Source organism: Trichomycterus rosablanca, chromosome 9, assembly GCF_030014385.1.
Source record: "Trichomycterus rosablanca isolate fTriRos1 chromosome 9, fTriRos1.hap1, whole genome shotgun sequence".
Lineage (NCBI taxonomy): Eukaryota > Metazoa > Chordata > Actinopteri > Siluriformes > Trichomycteridae > Trichomycterus > Trichomycterus rosablanca.
The window spans coordinates 37,729,420-37,743,112 of record NC_085996.1 but is presented as its reverse complement, the minus strand read 5'-3'; the positions used below and the strand labels follow the sequence as shown (position 1 = coordinate 37,743,112).

Genomic DNA, 13,693 nt, shown 5'->3' with positions numbered 1-13,693 from the left:
CATGGTGGTTTGGTTGGTGGACTATTCTCAGTCCAGCAGTGACAGTGAGGTGTTTAAAAACTCCAGCAGCACTGCTGTGTCTGATCCACTCATACCAGCACAACACACACTAACACACCACCATGTCAGTGTCACTGCAGTGCTGAGAATGATCCACCACCTAAATAATACCTGCTCTGTGGAGGTCCTGTGGGGGTCCTGATCATTGAAGAACAGCATGAAATGGGGCTAATAAAGCATGTAGAGAAACAGATGGACTACAGTCAGTAATTGTAGAACTACAAAGTGCTTCTATATGGTAAGTGGAGCTGATAACATGGAATCTAGTCTCTCCCATTTATTCTGAGATCTTATTTGGCACTACACATCACCTCTCAAAAGTCTTGCAGCCTTCAGGATAAAAGAAGTGGATATATCCAAAACAGAGAACTATTAAAATAATTATTATTTAATCTTAATACGTTCTATTAATATCACAGATCAGAACTGTTATTAAACAGGAGATTCAGCAACCATTTCAAAAGCCAAACTTCTGATTGTAGTTCTTTATAAATACATTTCAAATGAATTACAATTATTTAATTGAAATAATTAATTTTATGAGTAAAATGATCTTAGATTTAGGCCTGTTGGCGCCCAGTTGGCGCAGCAGGATTTTCCGCTAGCACACCAGTGCTGAGATTCTGAAATCCCGAGTTCGAACCCCGGCTCTGCTACCGGTCGGCCTGGCGCCATCTAGCGGGCATAATTAGCAGTGCCACCAGCAGACAAAATTGGCCATTTAAAGTCTGCAGGGAGGATAAAAGACCGGACTAAATAGCGGGTGGGGTCTTTGACGCTGTGTAAGGACCTTGGTTAGTGGCCCGAGGCGCCTGTACAGGAAGTGGAGGAGCGCGGAGAGCGAATACTGGCCTCATGCGCAAATTCACGAGGGGTCGGTGTACTGTACACGCGTCAGAGGGAGCGTGAGGCGGGCGAATATACCATCCTCGGACACGACCGGAGTCTCCAGCAGCGGAAGACGAATTGACTGCACTAAAATAGGGTGAAAAAGGGTAAAATGCATAAACAAAATTAGGCCGGTTTAGTTTGTCATTATAAAAGGTTATAAAATGACCGATTTCCAAACGTTTGTTTACAAATTTTAAGTAAAATCATCTCATTGTTTCCACAATTGCTGGGATCCAGGGTTTGAATCTACAGCGCTGGTATTGGCTGGTCGGACGTCTATATACAGACATGGTTGGCATGTCTGTGGTCTCAGGTCCGGGGTGTTCCAGGGAAACCATACCCACCACAACCCTGACCAGGATAAAGCAGTTACCTACATGTGTAAGGAACGACTGAATGATCTTGTTTAACTGCTTCTTATGGCAGTGATTGTTTTACATGTATGACAATTTGGACACATAACAGATTAGATTTTCTTTCTGACCTGAACTACAGTGTTGCTAATAATCGTTTGTATAAATGATTTCTGGATTTGAAGTTGCTTTGAAATAATTCCAAGTGACATTCCTGACTTGGCTTTTTGAGATCTGTACAGAGCTCTCTAGACTTATATATACACCGATCAGTCATAACATTAAAACCACCTCCTTGTTTCTACACTCACTGTCCATTTGATCAGCTCCACTTACCATATAGAAGCACTTTGTGGTTCTACAATTACTGACTGTAGTCCATCTGTTTCTCTACATGCTTTGTTAGCCCCCTTTTCATGCTGTTCTTCAATGGTCAGGACCCCCACAGAGCAGGTATTATTTAGGTGGTGGATCATTCTCAGCACTGCAGCGACACTGACATGGTGGTGGTGTGTTAGTGTGTGTTGTGCTGGTATGAGTGGGTCAGACACAGCAGCGCTGTTGGAGTTTTGTGCTGTGGGGGTCCTGACCATTGAAGAACAGGGTAAAAGCAGGCAAAAAAAGTGTATAGAGAAACAGATGGACTACAGTCAGTAATTGTAGAACTACAAAGTGCTCCTATATGGTAAGTGGAGCTGATAAAATGGACTTAATGTTGATGTAATGTAATGATTTAATGTTATGGCTGATCAGTGTATATAGATATATAAAACAATAAAGTTCAGTTTGTTTGATTTGTAAACATTTGACTACTTGTACTAAATTTTTTTGTTTGCTTGTTTTTGCCCCAGTTTAGTTCATTTTTATCAACTGCTTTATCCTGGTCAGGGTCGTGGCAGGTCCAGTTCCACGCGGAAACACTGGCCACAAGGCAGCACCACCCTGGACAGGGTGCTAAATGAGTGTAGACAGAGATTCAGTTCGGCTCTCAGCTTGATTATTCAAAATGGAATCGTAATCTTATATTAATTTAATGAGAAACGTATTGAGTTTGAGATGAATCTATAAGATAAATGTGCCTACAGTTATATAAATTCACTGCTTATGTTTGACTTTTTGCTATTTAGACTGAACACCAGTGTTTGACGAGTTTATCTGAATAATGAAATGAATAATGAACGATGTGGATTTGTGGAGGAACGTTTCTAACCTGAGTGTCTTGGATGGATGTAAAATGTATCATAGCTTAAGTTAAATCTCAGTAATTTATGAAGATTTGTGCTGACTGTAAATTGTATCTAAGCCGTTTATTTTTTAAAATACTGACAGGATTTCGCTCGCAGTGTTTTCGAGGATTATTTTGTTGTGATATGGTCCAGTGTTTGTAAATAGCGCCGTGGATGATGCTCCTTTCATCGTTCTCCGTATTTGCCATATTGCTCGTCTATTTTTATAGCTCGTCGTGTACATACGAGAGAGAAAAATCCTTTTACTAACTTGCAATGAATCCAAAACAATAAAAAACCTCACAAATCATTTTAAAGGCCTCTGCTTGATTTTTACAATTCATATACAACTGATACTTGGTTATTTTCATGTTACTGTCTTGCACAGTACAATCTTGTGTAGAAACTCGAGTAAATCGATTACAAAAAATCATCGATTCAAATTTTTTGCATCAAGGCATCGTTTAATCCATACAACTATATATACAGCTCATGGTGTTTCCGAAATCTCATACTTAAACAGGACTTAACAGGACTTAACAGGACTTAAACCGGGTACTTTTTGCGTACAGTTGAATGAATATTACGTATTTGGACACGCTCGCCGCTCCTGCGTACTGTTCCGTGTGAACGTAGCGATTTAGGACGCAGCCGAGATTTGATAGCGTGGACTGCAAAATATAGAAAGAGAGAAAATAGTGAACAGGAGACCGGACAGAGAAAACCACAGAAAGTTTGAGATCATTTTTGGCTGAAAAAACGAAAACTCAGTATAACATCCACACCATCAGAGTGTCGTGTTGATACGTTTACTTTTCTTCATCGCAACCACCACAGGCTTTTTTGAAGACTCAGGCAAACACAAATGTACTCGCACACAAACACCAAAACTACCTCATCTAGGAGATACAGTCCTGACAGAACCTCCTACAAATACCACAAAACCTCTCGACAATATTAAAGCTTTATGTTCTGCCTGAGCTGGAGCTGAAACTTAGTTCTGAAAGTTGCACAAATTAGAGGCTTATGTTCATGTATTCTAGTTTATTATTATTTAAGCCTTAGTTTTAGGTTGCCTGTTTACATTTTAAAGGTAATTTGATTTATTTTTGATGCTTTTGTTTTTTCATATCAAAAGTGTTCTCTTTAAACCGTCCTGTATGCAGGGAATAAAAATGTACAGTTTTAAGAGACGCATCTTATTTACTCTTATATGTATTTATTTTTGCTCTTTATTAAAGCAAAAGTATTTCTTATCCGATTACTCGATTAATTGCTGGAATAATCGATAGAATACTCGATTACAAAAATAATCGATAGTTGTAGCCCTAATCTTGTGCAAAAGTTTAAACATTCCTGGGCACACTTCAGGTTTGTTAATTTTCCAAGTAAATAAATGGTAACACATTCTTTACAGTGAAAAAAAACATAAACACTGCATTTTTCTGTTGTTATCAGGGGTGCTGTATGGAGGGGAATGCTTCTAAGGTCCTGTGACTGACAGGGGCCCTAAAAATGATTACAGCATTGGGTATTTTTCAATATTAAACTATTAAACTTTGAATAATAGAATATTTTAGGGTGGCTGGTGGGTAGCACTGTCGCCTCACAGCAAGAAGGTCCTGTACATGTGTGTACGTACAGTATATATGACAAATAAAGCCTTCTTTATTTAATGCAGATTTTTTATGAAATGTCCAACCCAACAACCCCATAGTCAGCTGGGTGAGGCAATATAGAGTATTTTTATCTGAATCAACAACTATCAGAAGCGTCTGAATGTTTGTATTAGACCGATTCGACTGTGTGATTCACCATGTGAAGTCTAGACTGTTAGTAACACCAAGGTGACGCAACACCAGCGAGATCTGATTGTTTGTTTGGGTCTGGAGACTCAGATCTGTGTTGTTTTTACACAGCTTTGGTAAATACAGGCTATTGCGTATACAAGTACTGTGATATATTACACCATGTTACCCAACTCTAGATTTAGGTCAGAGGTGCTGCTGTGCTGATGAAATCATTAAAAGAGATCTCACATACTTTTTTTTTTTTTTTCAGGTAATCCCCATCGACTCAATCATCAGCATTTGTTAATATTTGTACTCTTTTGCAGACTTTAATGCGTACAGGCTCATTGCTAAGAGAACACATTGATGGATGCTGATGGTTTCTGCCGTAGGTCGATAACATGGCCGGGTGTAAACACAGGACTTCCAGGAGCAGCGTGTTCCCCGCCCGAGCTTGCGCAACCGTGAAAGCCCTGTCCAAAACAACAACCCCTGCCAACTGTTACACTCAGCTTTATGGGAATGAAGCGAGCGAGGTGGTGGAGTGTGACCAATGTCCTTGGTGTGGGACTGAACCTCGTCTGCTCCGCCTGATTCCAGTTCACAGGTAGAAAGTACAAACAGACCCGGGTGTAAACAGTATCATGTTAAACATACTTACACAAGGACTGGGCTGAAAATAGAACACTGTAACATACTAAATAAACAGGACGCTTAAAAGCATGTGGACATACAACTGATAACAGGTTTATAAAATCAAATATAGAACCCCAAATCAAAAGAAGTTGGGACAGTATGGAAAATGCAAATAAAAAAAAACAACAACAGTGTTTCTTACAGTTACTTTAACTCTATTTTATTTATGCATTTTCTCCCAATTTAACGTAGTCAGTTTGTCTTCTGCTGCTGGTGGATCCCTGATTGCAGTCGAGGTGGGTATATTGCTGCTCACGCCTCCTCCGACCTGCTCACAGCCCTTAGCGGAACCCTTTCTCACCTATGCACTCTGCACAGGCGCCTCTCTATCTGCCAATCAGGGTCTTTACACAGCATTTGAAGACCCCGCCCACATAGTCCGGTCACCCCGCCCACATAGTCCGGTCATCCCGCCCTAGCAGAACCGTGTCTGCTGCAGACACTACCAATTATGCCCGCTAGATGGCCCGCTATATATTACTATTGAAGTTGGTAAACAGTAATGTGAAAAAAAGTAATTAATCAAGTAATATATCAGTGAATCACAAACCCACTAAAACAAGAATCAAAAAATGAGTGATGAGTGCAGTGGATATGACGGGACAGTCAGACGCTCTTAGCTTTTGGCAGCAGCTTTTTGTAGCTTCTGCAACTATGACATCATTGTTGGTCAACCAATCACAGTCATCGGACATGTGACATCCAGGACGTTACCTAAATTGAAGTAGGAAATAAACCACATTCCAAACTCCCGGGATGTAACAATGACTGGTCACAATTTGATCACAATGATTCGCTGACAGATCACTGGATTTCAGGGCTTGTCAGTGATGGGGCCCTTACAGACTGAGGGGTGTGGAATCAGTGATGGGGCCCTTACAGACTGAGGGGTGTGGAATCAGTGATCGGGCCCTTATAGACGAAAGTGTGTGGAATTCCAAATATGTCCAATCAATTCAAAGAGCAACACACACAGCTCAGTAAAGCAAACAGGACGCACCTGACAGTTTGGAGTGGGTTTCAATACTTCCTGAATCCACTGTGTGAAGGGCAGCGACGGAAACCACTGTTGAATGTGCGTGACCTTTGAACTCTCTGACGGCTTCGCATGAGAAACCGTCATGCTACTGGGATAAATATAGCTGCGTGGGCTCGGAAGTACTTCAGGAAACCATTGTCACTGAACACAGTCTACCGCTGCATCAAGAAATGCATCCTGAAACTCTGAACTTTCCAGGCCTGAGCTCATCTTAGATGGTCTGAAAGGCAGTGGAAACTACTGTGTACTGTGGTCAGATGAGTCCAATGGTTTAGCTTTTTGGAATAATGACCATCCATGCTGTAATCAGTGAAAGGTGCAAAAGCCAACATATGTCGTCATCATGGGAGTGCATCAGTTCCCATGGTGTGTGGTAACTTGCATATGTGTGAAGGTACCATTGATGCAGAGGCATATATTGAGATTTTGGAGACACATGCTGTCATCAAGGCGACGTCATTTCCCGGGAAGTCCATGATTATTTTACCAAGACGATGCCAGACGATGCTGTGAGCGCTACAACCGTAGACACACAATGCGTGTGCTTGACTGAGAGTTGATCAGTCCATATATCGTGGCCCAGCACACTGTGTGCTCTTCTGGTATGAGTGTATTAGGTGTAGCAGTGTTGTTGTTGGGATTTTTAAACACTGATCTACTGGTATCTATTAGGAACACTTGCTCAGTTATCCCTCGCTGTAGATGCACAGTTAGAGACTAGAGCTGTTGTCTTTTTTTATGCACAATGTGTCAGTTGATGCTTTCTGATCACAGAATGCTCTTGGTTTTATATTTTTGGTCATGGCATTATTCTCCTCCCAGCACTGACACTGAGAGTTCAAAAATCCCAACACCTTTACACTTTTACGACACACAAGTACAAAAGCAGCCGGCCTGTAAAAATTCCTCCAAGTGGGAACAATGACTCAACCAGCAAGTCACACAAGAACCCAGATGAACATCTAAGGAACTGTAGACCTTGCTCGCCTCAGACAGAGTCAGCGTTCATTATAGATAGATACTTTATTAATCCCGAAGAAAATTATTCCACTATATGAAAAAGACTAAGAAAAGTAATATATCTATTGAAGAAGTGCTGGGTGAAAACTACTTTTCACCAACATAAATAGAAAGGTTTGTTTGTCATTTGCCATAATCACCTATATGGCTCCTAATATCTTCGATCCATGGACTCAGGTCAGCTAGTTGAGCCCAGAGTCCAAACTAAACATGGTGAAGCAGCATTTAGCTGTTGGGCTGCATATAACTGGAACAGACTGCCAGGAGATATTAGATGTTCCGCAAATGAAGAAATGTTTAAATCCAGGTTAAAAACTTTTCTTTTTTTCTTGTGCCTATGATTGAGCTCTTGCTATTACCCTCATTTTACCATATTTACGAAAATGTTTCAATTGCTTATCTCTGTTTTAATTTCGTATTTCCCAAATTGTAGGGTATATTTTACAATATTTTCTTTTAATTTTTCACGTTCTTAATTTTTTTATCTCGTTTGAATTTCATGCTCTATTAATTGTAACTAAATGTTTCCTTATGTAAAGCACTTTGAATTGCCACTGTGTATGAAAGGTGCTATACAAATAAACTTGCCTTGATTGGCCATTTATTTAGTCGTATTATTAAAAATGACCACACTACTAAACTAAGCATCATTACCCATGCTTATATTGTTTTTAAGCTAGTACATCATTTAAACATTCTAGTGTTACCAAACGCATTCTACTACTGAGAATTGAAACCAGTATCCCTGTACACATCAGCCAGACCGGGATTTTTACAAAATGAAAAACTGCAGTCAAATAATTGCAAACATTTTATTTGAGGATGTCAGGCATTGAAAACAAACAGGAAATCCCTTTTACAACAAAGGTTATGAATACAGGTCATTCAAATACAGAATCTGAATCAGAGGTAAAAGAACTGACCATGTCAGTAATGGAGTGCAAATGAAATGAACATGTTGAACTATGCAATGTTTGTGATACAGTAAATCCATTTAGGCTATATCGCCAACACGGTAAGAGCTCGTACAGCTAAGACATGCTAGCTAAAGCTACAACAGTACAGTAAAACCAAAAGCATTTAATACCCTAATCATATCTTATATCAAGTGTGAGGAATATATGTGCGTATTTAATCATTTACATTTGTAGAGTTTAGTTGAGGAATTGACCGTTTACATTTGTAAAGGCTGCTGCTGGGCAGCTAACAGTAAAGGCTGGATGATGGCAAGGCAGGCGGCCTCGATAGAGAACAGGTGTGGATCGTCGATGCCCGGGCAGCTCCCCCTCATGAAATCGGCCAGGCGCAGCAGGTACTCGATGTTGTGCCCCGTCTTTCCTCTGCACGTTGCGATTTGGGTGGCGATGTCTTCTGTACTTGCAGGGCCCAGGTAGGTGGGGTTGTCTGATGTGGCGATGTAAACCAGAGCCTGGACTGGTGATTGGCGCTCATCTCGCGAGATAAAATCAACCATTTCGGTGCCGTAGCCACCACGTACCGCCTCCCTCACGTTCAGGTAGCGGAGGGCATCCTCAATCTGGGAGCCGGTCACCTCAAAGGCGATGCCCCACGTGCTTGCCTGTAGAGAGGGAGAGAGAGAAGAAATCCCTTTTAAATTATAAATTCTAATCTTAGGACATTTCAATGATGAGCTGAGCAAAATACTCAAATACACAGTATAGTACTTTATTATATACAAATGTACTAGTATTACAGTACACAATGGTGCAGTATGTAATATGCAAGTACACATAAAGCTGCAGAATGCATGTGCAGTATACAAGTATACATATATACACTGATACAGTATACAGTGTGTACCGGTGCAGTATGTAGTATACACACACTAATGCAGTATGTAGTATACAGTGTGTACCGGTGCAGTAGGTAGTATACAGTGTGCACCGGTGCAGTAGGTAGTATACAGTGTGCACCGGTGCAGTAGGTAGTATACAGTGTGCACCGGTGCAGTAGGTAATATACAGTGTGCACCGGTGCAGTAGGTAGTATACAGTGTGTACCGGTGCAGTAGGTAGTATACAGTGTGTACCGGTGCAGTAGGTAGTATACAGTGTGTACCGGTGCAGTAGGTAGTATACAGTGTGTACCGGTGCAGTATGTAGTATACAGTGTGTACCGGTGCAGTATGTAGTATACAGTGTGTACCGGTGCAGTATGTAGTATACAGTGTGTACCGGTACAGTAGGTAGTATACAGTGTGTACCGGTGCAGTAGGTAGTATACAGTGTGCACTAATGCAGTAGGTAGTATACAGTGTGTACCGGTGCAGTAGGTAGTATACAGTGTGTACCGGTGCAGTAGGTAGTATACAGTGTGTACCGGTGCAGTATGTAGTATACAGTGTGCACCGGTGCAGTAGGTAGTATACAGTGTGTACCGGTGCAGTAGGTAGTATACAGTGTGTACCAGTGCAGTAGGTAGTATACAGTGTGCACCGGTGCAGTAGGTAGTATACAGTGTGTACCGGTGCAGTAGGTAGTATACAGTGTGTACCGGTGCAGTAGGTAGTATACAGTGTGTACCGGTGCAGTAGGTAGTATACAGTGTGTACCGGTGCAGTATGTAGTATACAGTGTGTAGCGGTGCAGTAGGTAGTATACAGTGTGTACCGGTGCAGTAGGTAGTATACAGTGTGTACCGGTGCGGTAGGTAGTATACAGTGTGTACCGGTGCGGTAGGTAGTATACAGTGTGTACCGGTGCAGTAGGTAGTATACAGTGTGTACCGGTGCAGTATGTAGTATACAGTGTGCACCGGTGCAGTAGGTAGTATACAGTGTGTACCGGTGCAGTAGGTAGTATACAGTGTGTACCAGTGCAGTAGGTAGTATACAGTGTGCACCGGTGCAGTAGGTAGTATACAGTGTGTACCGGTGCAGTAGGTAGTATACAGTGTGTACCGGTGCAGTAGGTAGTATACAGTGTGTACCGGTGCAGTAGGTAGTATACAGTGTGTACTGGTGTAGTATACAGTGTGCACTGGTGCAGTAGGTAGTATACAGTGTGTACTGGTGCAGTATGTAGTATACAGTGTGTACTGGTGCAGTAGGTAGTATACAGTGTGTACCGGTGCAGTAGGTAGTATACAGTGTGTACCGGTGCAGTATGTAGTATACAGTGTGTACTGGTGCAGTAGGTAGTATACAGTGTGTACCGGTGCAGTAGGTAGTATACAGTGTGTACTGGTGCGGTATACAGTGTGTACTGGTGCAGTAGGTAGTATACAGTGTGCACTGGTGCAGTATGTAGTATACAGTGTGTACTGGTGCAGTATGTAGTATACAGTGTGTACTGGTGCAGTAGGTAGTATACAGTGTGTACCGGTGCAGTATGTAGTATACAGTGTGTACTGGTGCGGTATACAGTGTGTACTGGTGCAGTAGGTAGTATACAGTGTGCACTGGTGCAGTATGTAGTATACAGTGTGTACTGGTGCAGTAGGTAGTATACAGTGTGTACTGGTGCGGTATACAGTGTGTACTGGTGCAGTAGGTAGTATACAGTGTGTACTGGTGCGGTATACAGTGTGTACTGGTGCAGTAGGTAGTATACAGTGTGCACTGGTGCAGTATGTAGTATACAGTGTGTACTGGTGCAGTAGGTAGTATACAGTGTGTACCGGTGCAGTAGGTAGTATACAGTGTGTACTGGTGCGGTATACAGTGTGTACCGGTGCAGTAGGTAGTATACAGTGTGCACTGGTGCAGTAGGTAGTATACAGTGTGCACCGGTGCAGTAGGTAGTATACAGTGTGCACCGGTGCAGTAGGTAGTATACAGTGTGCACCGGTGCAGTAGGTAGTATACAGTGTGTACCGGTGCAGTAGGTAGTATACAGTGTGTACCGGTGCAGTAGGTAGTATACAGTGTGTACCGGTGCAGTAGGTAGTATACAGTGTGCACCGGTGCAGTACGTAGTATACAGTGTGTACCGGTGCAGTACGTAGTATACAGTGTGTACCGGTGCAGTACGTAGTATACAGTGTGCACCGGTGCAGTAGGTAGTATACAGTGTGTACCGGTGCAGTAGGTAGTATACAGTGTGTACCGGTGCAGTAGGTAGTATACAGTGTGTACCGGTGCAGTAGGTAGTATACAGTGTGTACCGGTGCAGTATGTAGTATACAGTGTGCACCGGTGCAGTAGGTAGTATACAGTGTGTACCGGTGCAGTAGGTAGTATACAGTGTGTACCGGTGCAGTAGGTAGTATACAGTGTGTACCGGTGCAGTATGTAGTATACAGTGTGCACTGGTGCAGTATGTAGTATACAGTGTGCACTGGTGCAGTAGGTAGTATACAGTGTGCACTGGTGCAGTAGGTAGTATACAGTGTGCACTGGTGCAGTAGGTAGTATAGTGTGCACTGGTGCAGTAGGTAGTATACAGTGTGCACTGGTGCAGTAGGTAGTATACAGTGTGTACTGGTGCAGTAGGTAGTATACAGTGTGTACTGGTGCAGTAGGTAGTATACAGTGTGCACTGGTGCAGTAGGTAGTATACAGTGTGCACTGGTGCAGTAGGTAGTATACAGTGTGCACTGGTGCAGTAGGTAGTATACAGTGTGTACTGGTGCAGTAGGTAGTATACAGTGTGCACTGGTGCAGTAGGTAGTATACAGTGTGCACTGGTGCAGTAGGTAGTATACAGTGTGCACTGGTGCAGTAGGTAGTATACAGTGTGTACTGGTGCAGTAGGTAGTATACAGTGTGCACTGGTGCAGTAGGTAGTATACAGTGTGCACTGGTGCAGTAGGTAGTATACAGTGTGCACTGGTGCAGTAGGTAGTATACAGTGTGTACTGGTGCAGTAGGTAGTATACAGTGTGCACTGGTGCAGTAGGTAGTATACAGTGTGTACTGGTGCAGTAGGTAGTATACAGTGTGTACTGGTGCAGTAGGTAGTATACAGTGTGTACTGGTGCAGTAGGTAGTATACAGTGTGCACTGGTGCAGTAGGTAGTATACAGTGTGCACTGGTGCAGTAGGTAGTATACAGTGTGTACTGGTGCAGTAGGTAGTATACAGTGTGTACTGGTGCAGTAGGTAGTATACAGTGTGTACTGGTGCAGTAGGTAGTATACAGTGTGCACTGGTGCAGTAGGTAGTATACAGTGTGCACTGGTGCAGTAGGTAGTATACAGTGTGTACTGGTGCAGTAGGTAGTATACAGTGTGCACTGGTGCAGTAGGTAGTATACAGTGTGCACTGGTGCAGTAGGTAGTATACAGTGTGTACTGGTGCAGTAGGTAGTATACAGTGTGTACTGGTGCAGTAGGTAGTATACAGTGTGCACTGGTGCAGTAGGTAGTATACAGTGTGTACTGGTGCAGTAGGTAGTATACAGTGTGCACTGGTGCAGTAGGTAGTATACAGTGTGTACTGGTGCAGTAGGTAGTATACAGTGTGCACTGGTGCAGTAGGTAGTATACAGTGTGCACTGGTGCAGTATGCACAAGAATGCAGTATGTAGCGTACAAGTATATACACACTAATATAGTATGTAGTATACAGTGTGCACTGATGCAATCAGTAGATGCAATCAGTATACAAGTATGCCTGGGACTTTACGTCATGGAAGTGCCACTTACGTCATCCTCCTCGATGAGCGTCACCACTCTGCCAGGCTGTCATGGCGCAAAGAGAGACGCACAGATTTAGCATCAAGGTCAACCAATGAATATTTATCAAAAAAGCCCAAATAATAGAACCTCGTCTCACCATTTCATCGTTGCCCCGGTGGAAGTTGTCCCCGTGCCAGAAGCGTCTCTTGTAGCCGCGGATGAAACCCACTCGGCTGCGCTTGTACTTGAAGTCTGGCTTCCACACCAGCGAGCCGTAGCCGAAGATCCACAGGCTGCTCTTCCCCGCGACGATGTCTTGTGGCTTCATGTCGGTGGTGTAGGATGTATCGAAACCCTGGAAATACAGTAGATGCTAAGCTAAGCTAACTCGCTAGCGTTAGCTTCCTCCTGTCTAGTAACGGAGGTATGGGGTGCTGGCTCGACGCTGTACCGGGGCCGGTACCGGAGCCCGACTGCTCGGCAGTCGCGGGGATGGTAAAGCGAGGGTTGGTTTGCGTTGTCTGGTGCATGCCGCCGCCTTTTTGCTACCACATCATTGCATTAAAAAGCCATAATCGCCTTTTCGGCTTAATGTAGATAAAAATAAACACGTAAAGCCACTCGGCTGGCCAGCCAGCCGCTTTAAATGTATTTAAATCAATAAAACAAACTGGTAATTCAATATAGCTTAGTTAAAACTGGTTAAAAATGCCTTTTAAAAATAAAAACCGATATAAAATCGGACAGCTCATCCAGCGAACTCGGTCTTCACCGGCTGATGTAACGGATGAACCGTTTGCCTTTATATATGCTGTGTGGGCACGTCTCAACCAATCAACGTTTAGTACACGCGTCTGTCATCCAATCATCACTCAGAAGCCCGTAAACGTATTGTCAGCAGGGACGCGTTTCCACGATTTCTATTGGTCACTCGAGCTGTCGTTTACAACTCCTGCATGTTTTGATGCAACCTGATGGCTGATGCAACCAGAGCCGATTGTTTCAGGCCAGGTCGGTACGTTCAGTTCTGTGTTGAAA

At 43.0% G+C, this 13,693-nt stretch overlaps 1 protein-coding gene across 1 annotated transcript; it reads right to left on the bottom strand.

Annotated features, from left to right (window-relative positions):
- Positions 1-7,873: 7,873 nt before the first annotated feature.
- Positions 7,874-13,450, bottom strand: chac1 (ChaC, cation transport regulator homolog 1 (E. coli)). Its single transcript, XM_063002364.1, has 3 exons — positions 12,813-13,450; positions 12,683-12,718; positions 7,874-8,654 (listed from the first exon to the last, which is right to left on the bottom strand). Exons 1-3 carry the CDS (start codon positions 12,981-12,983, stop codon positions 8,250-8,252), a joined length of 612 nt encoding a protein of 203 aa, XP_062858434.1. The 5' UTR covers positions 12,984-13,450; the 3' UTR covers positions 7,874-8,249.
- Between the last annotated feature and the right edge of the window lie 243 nt (positions 13,451-13,693).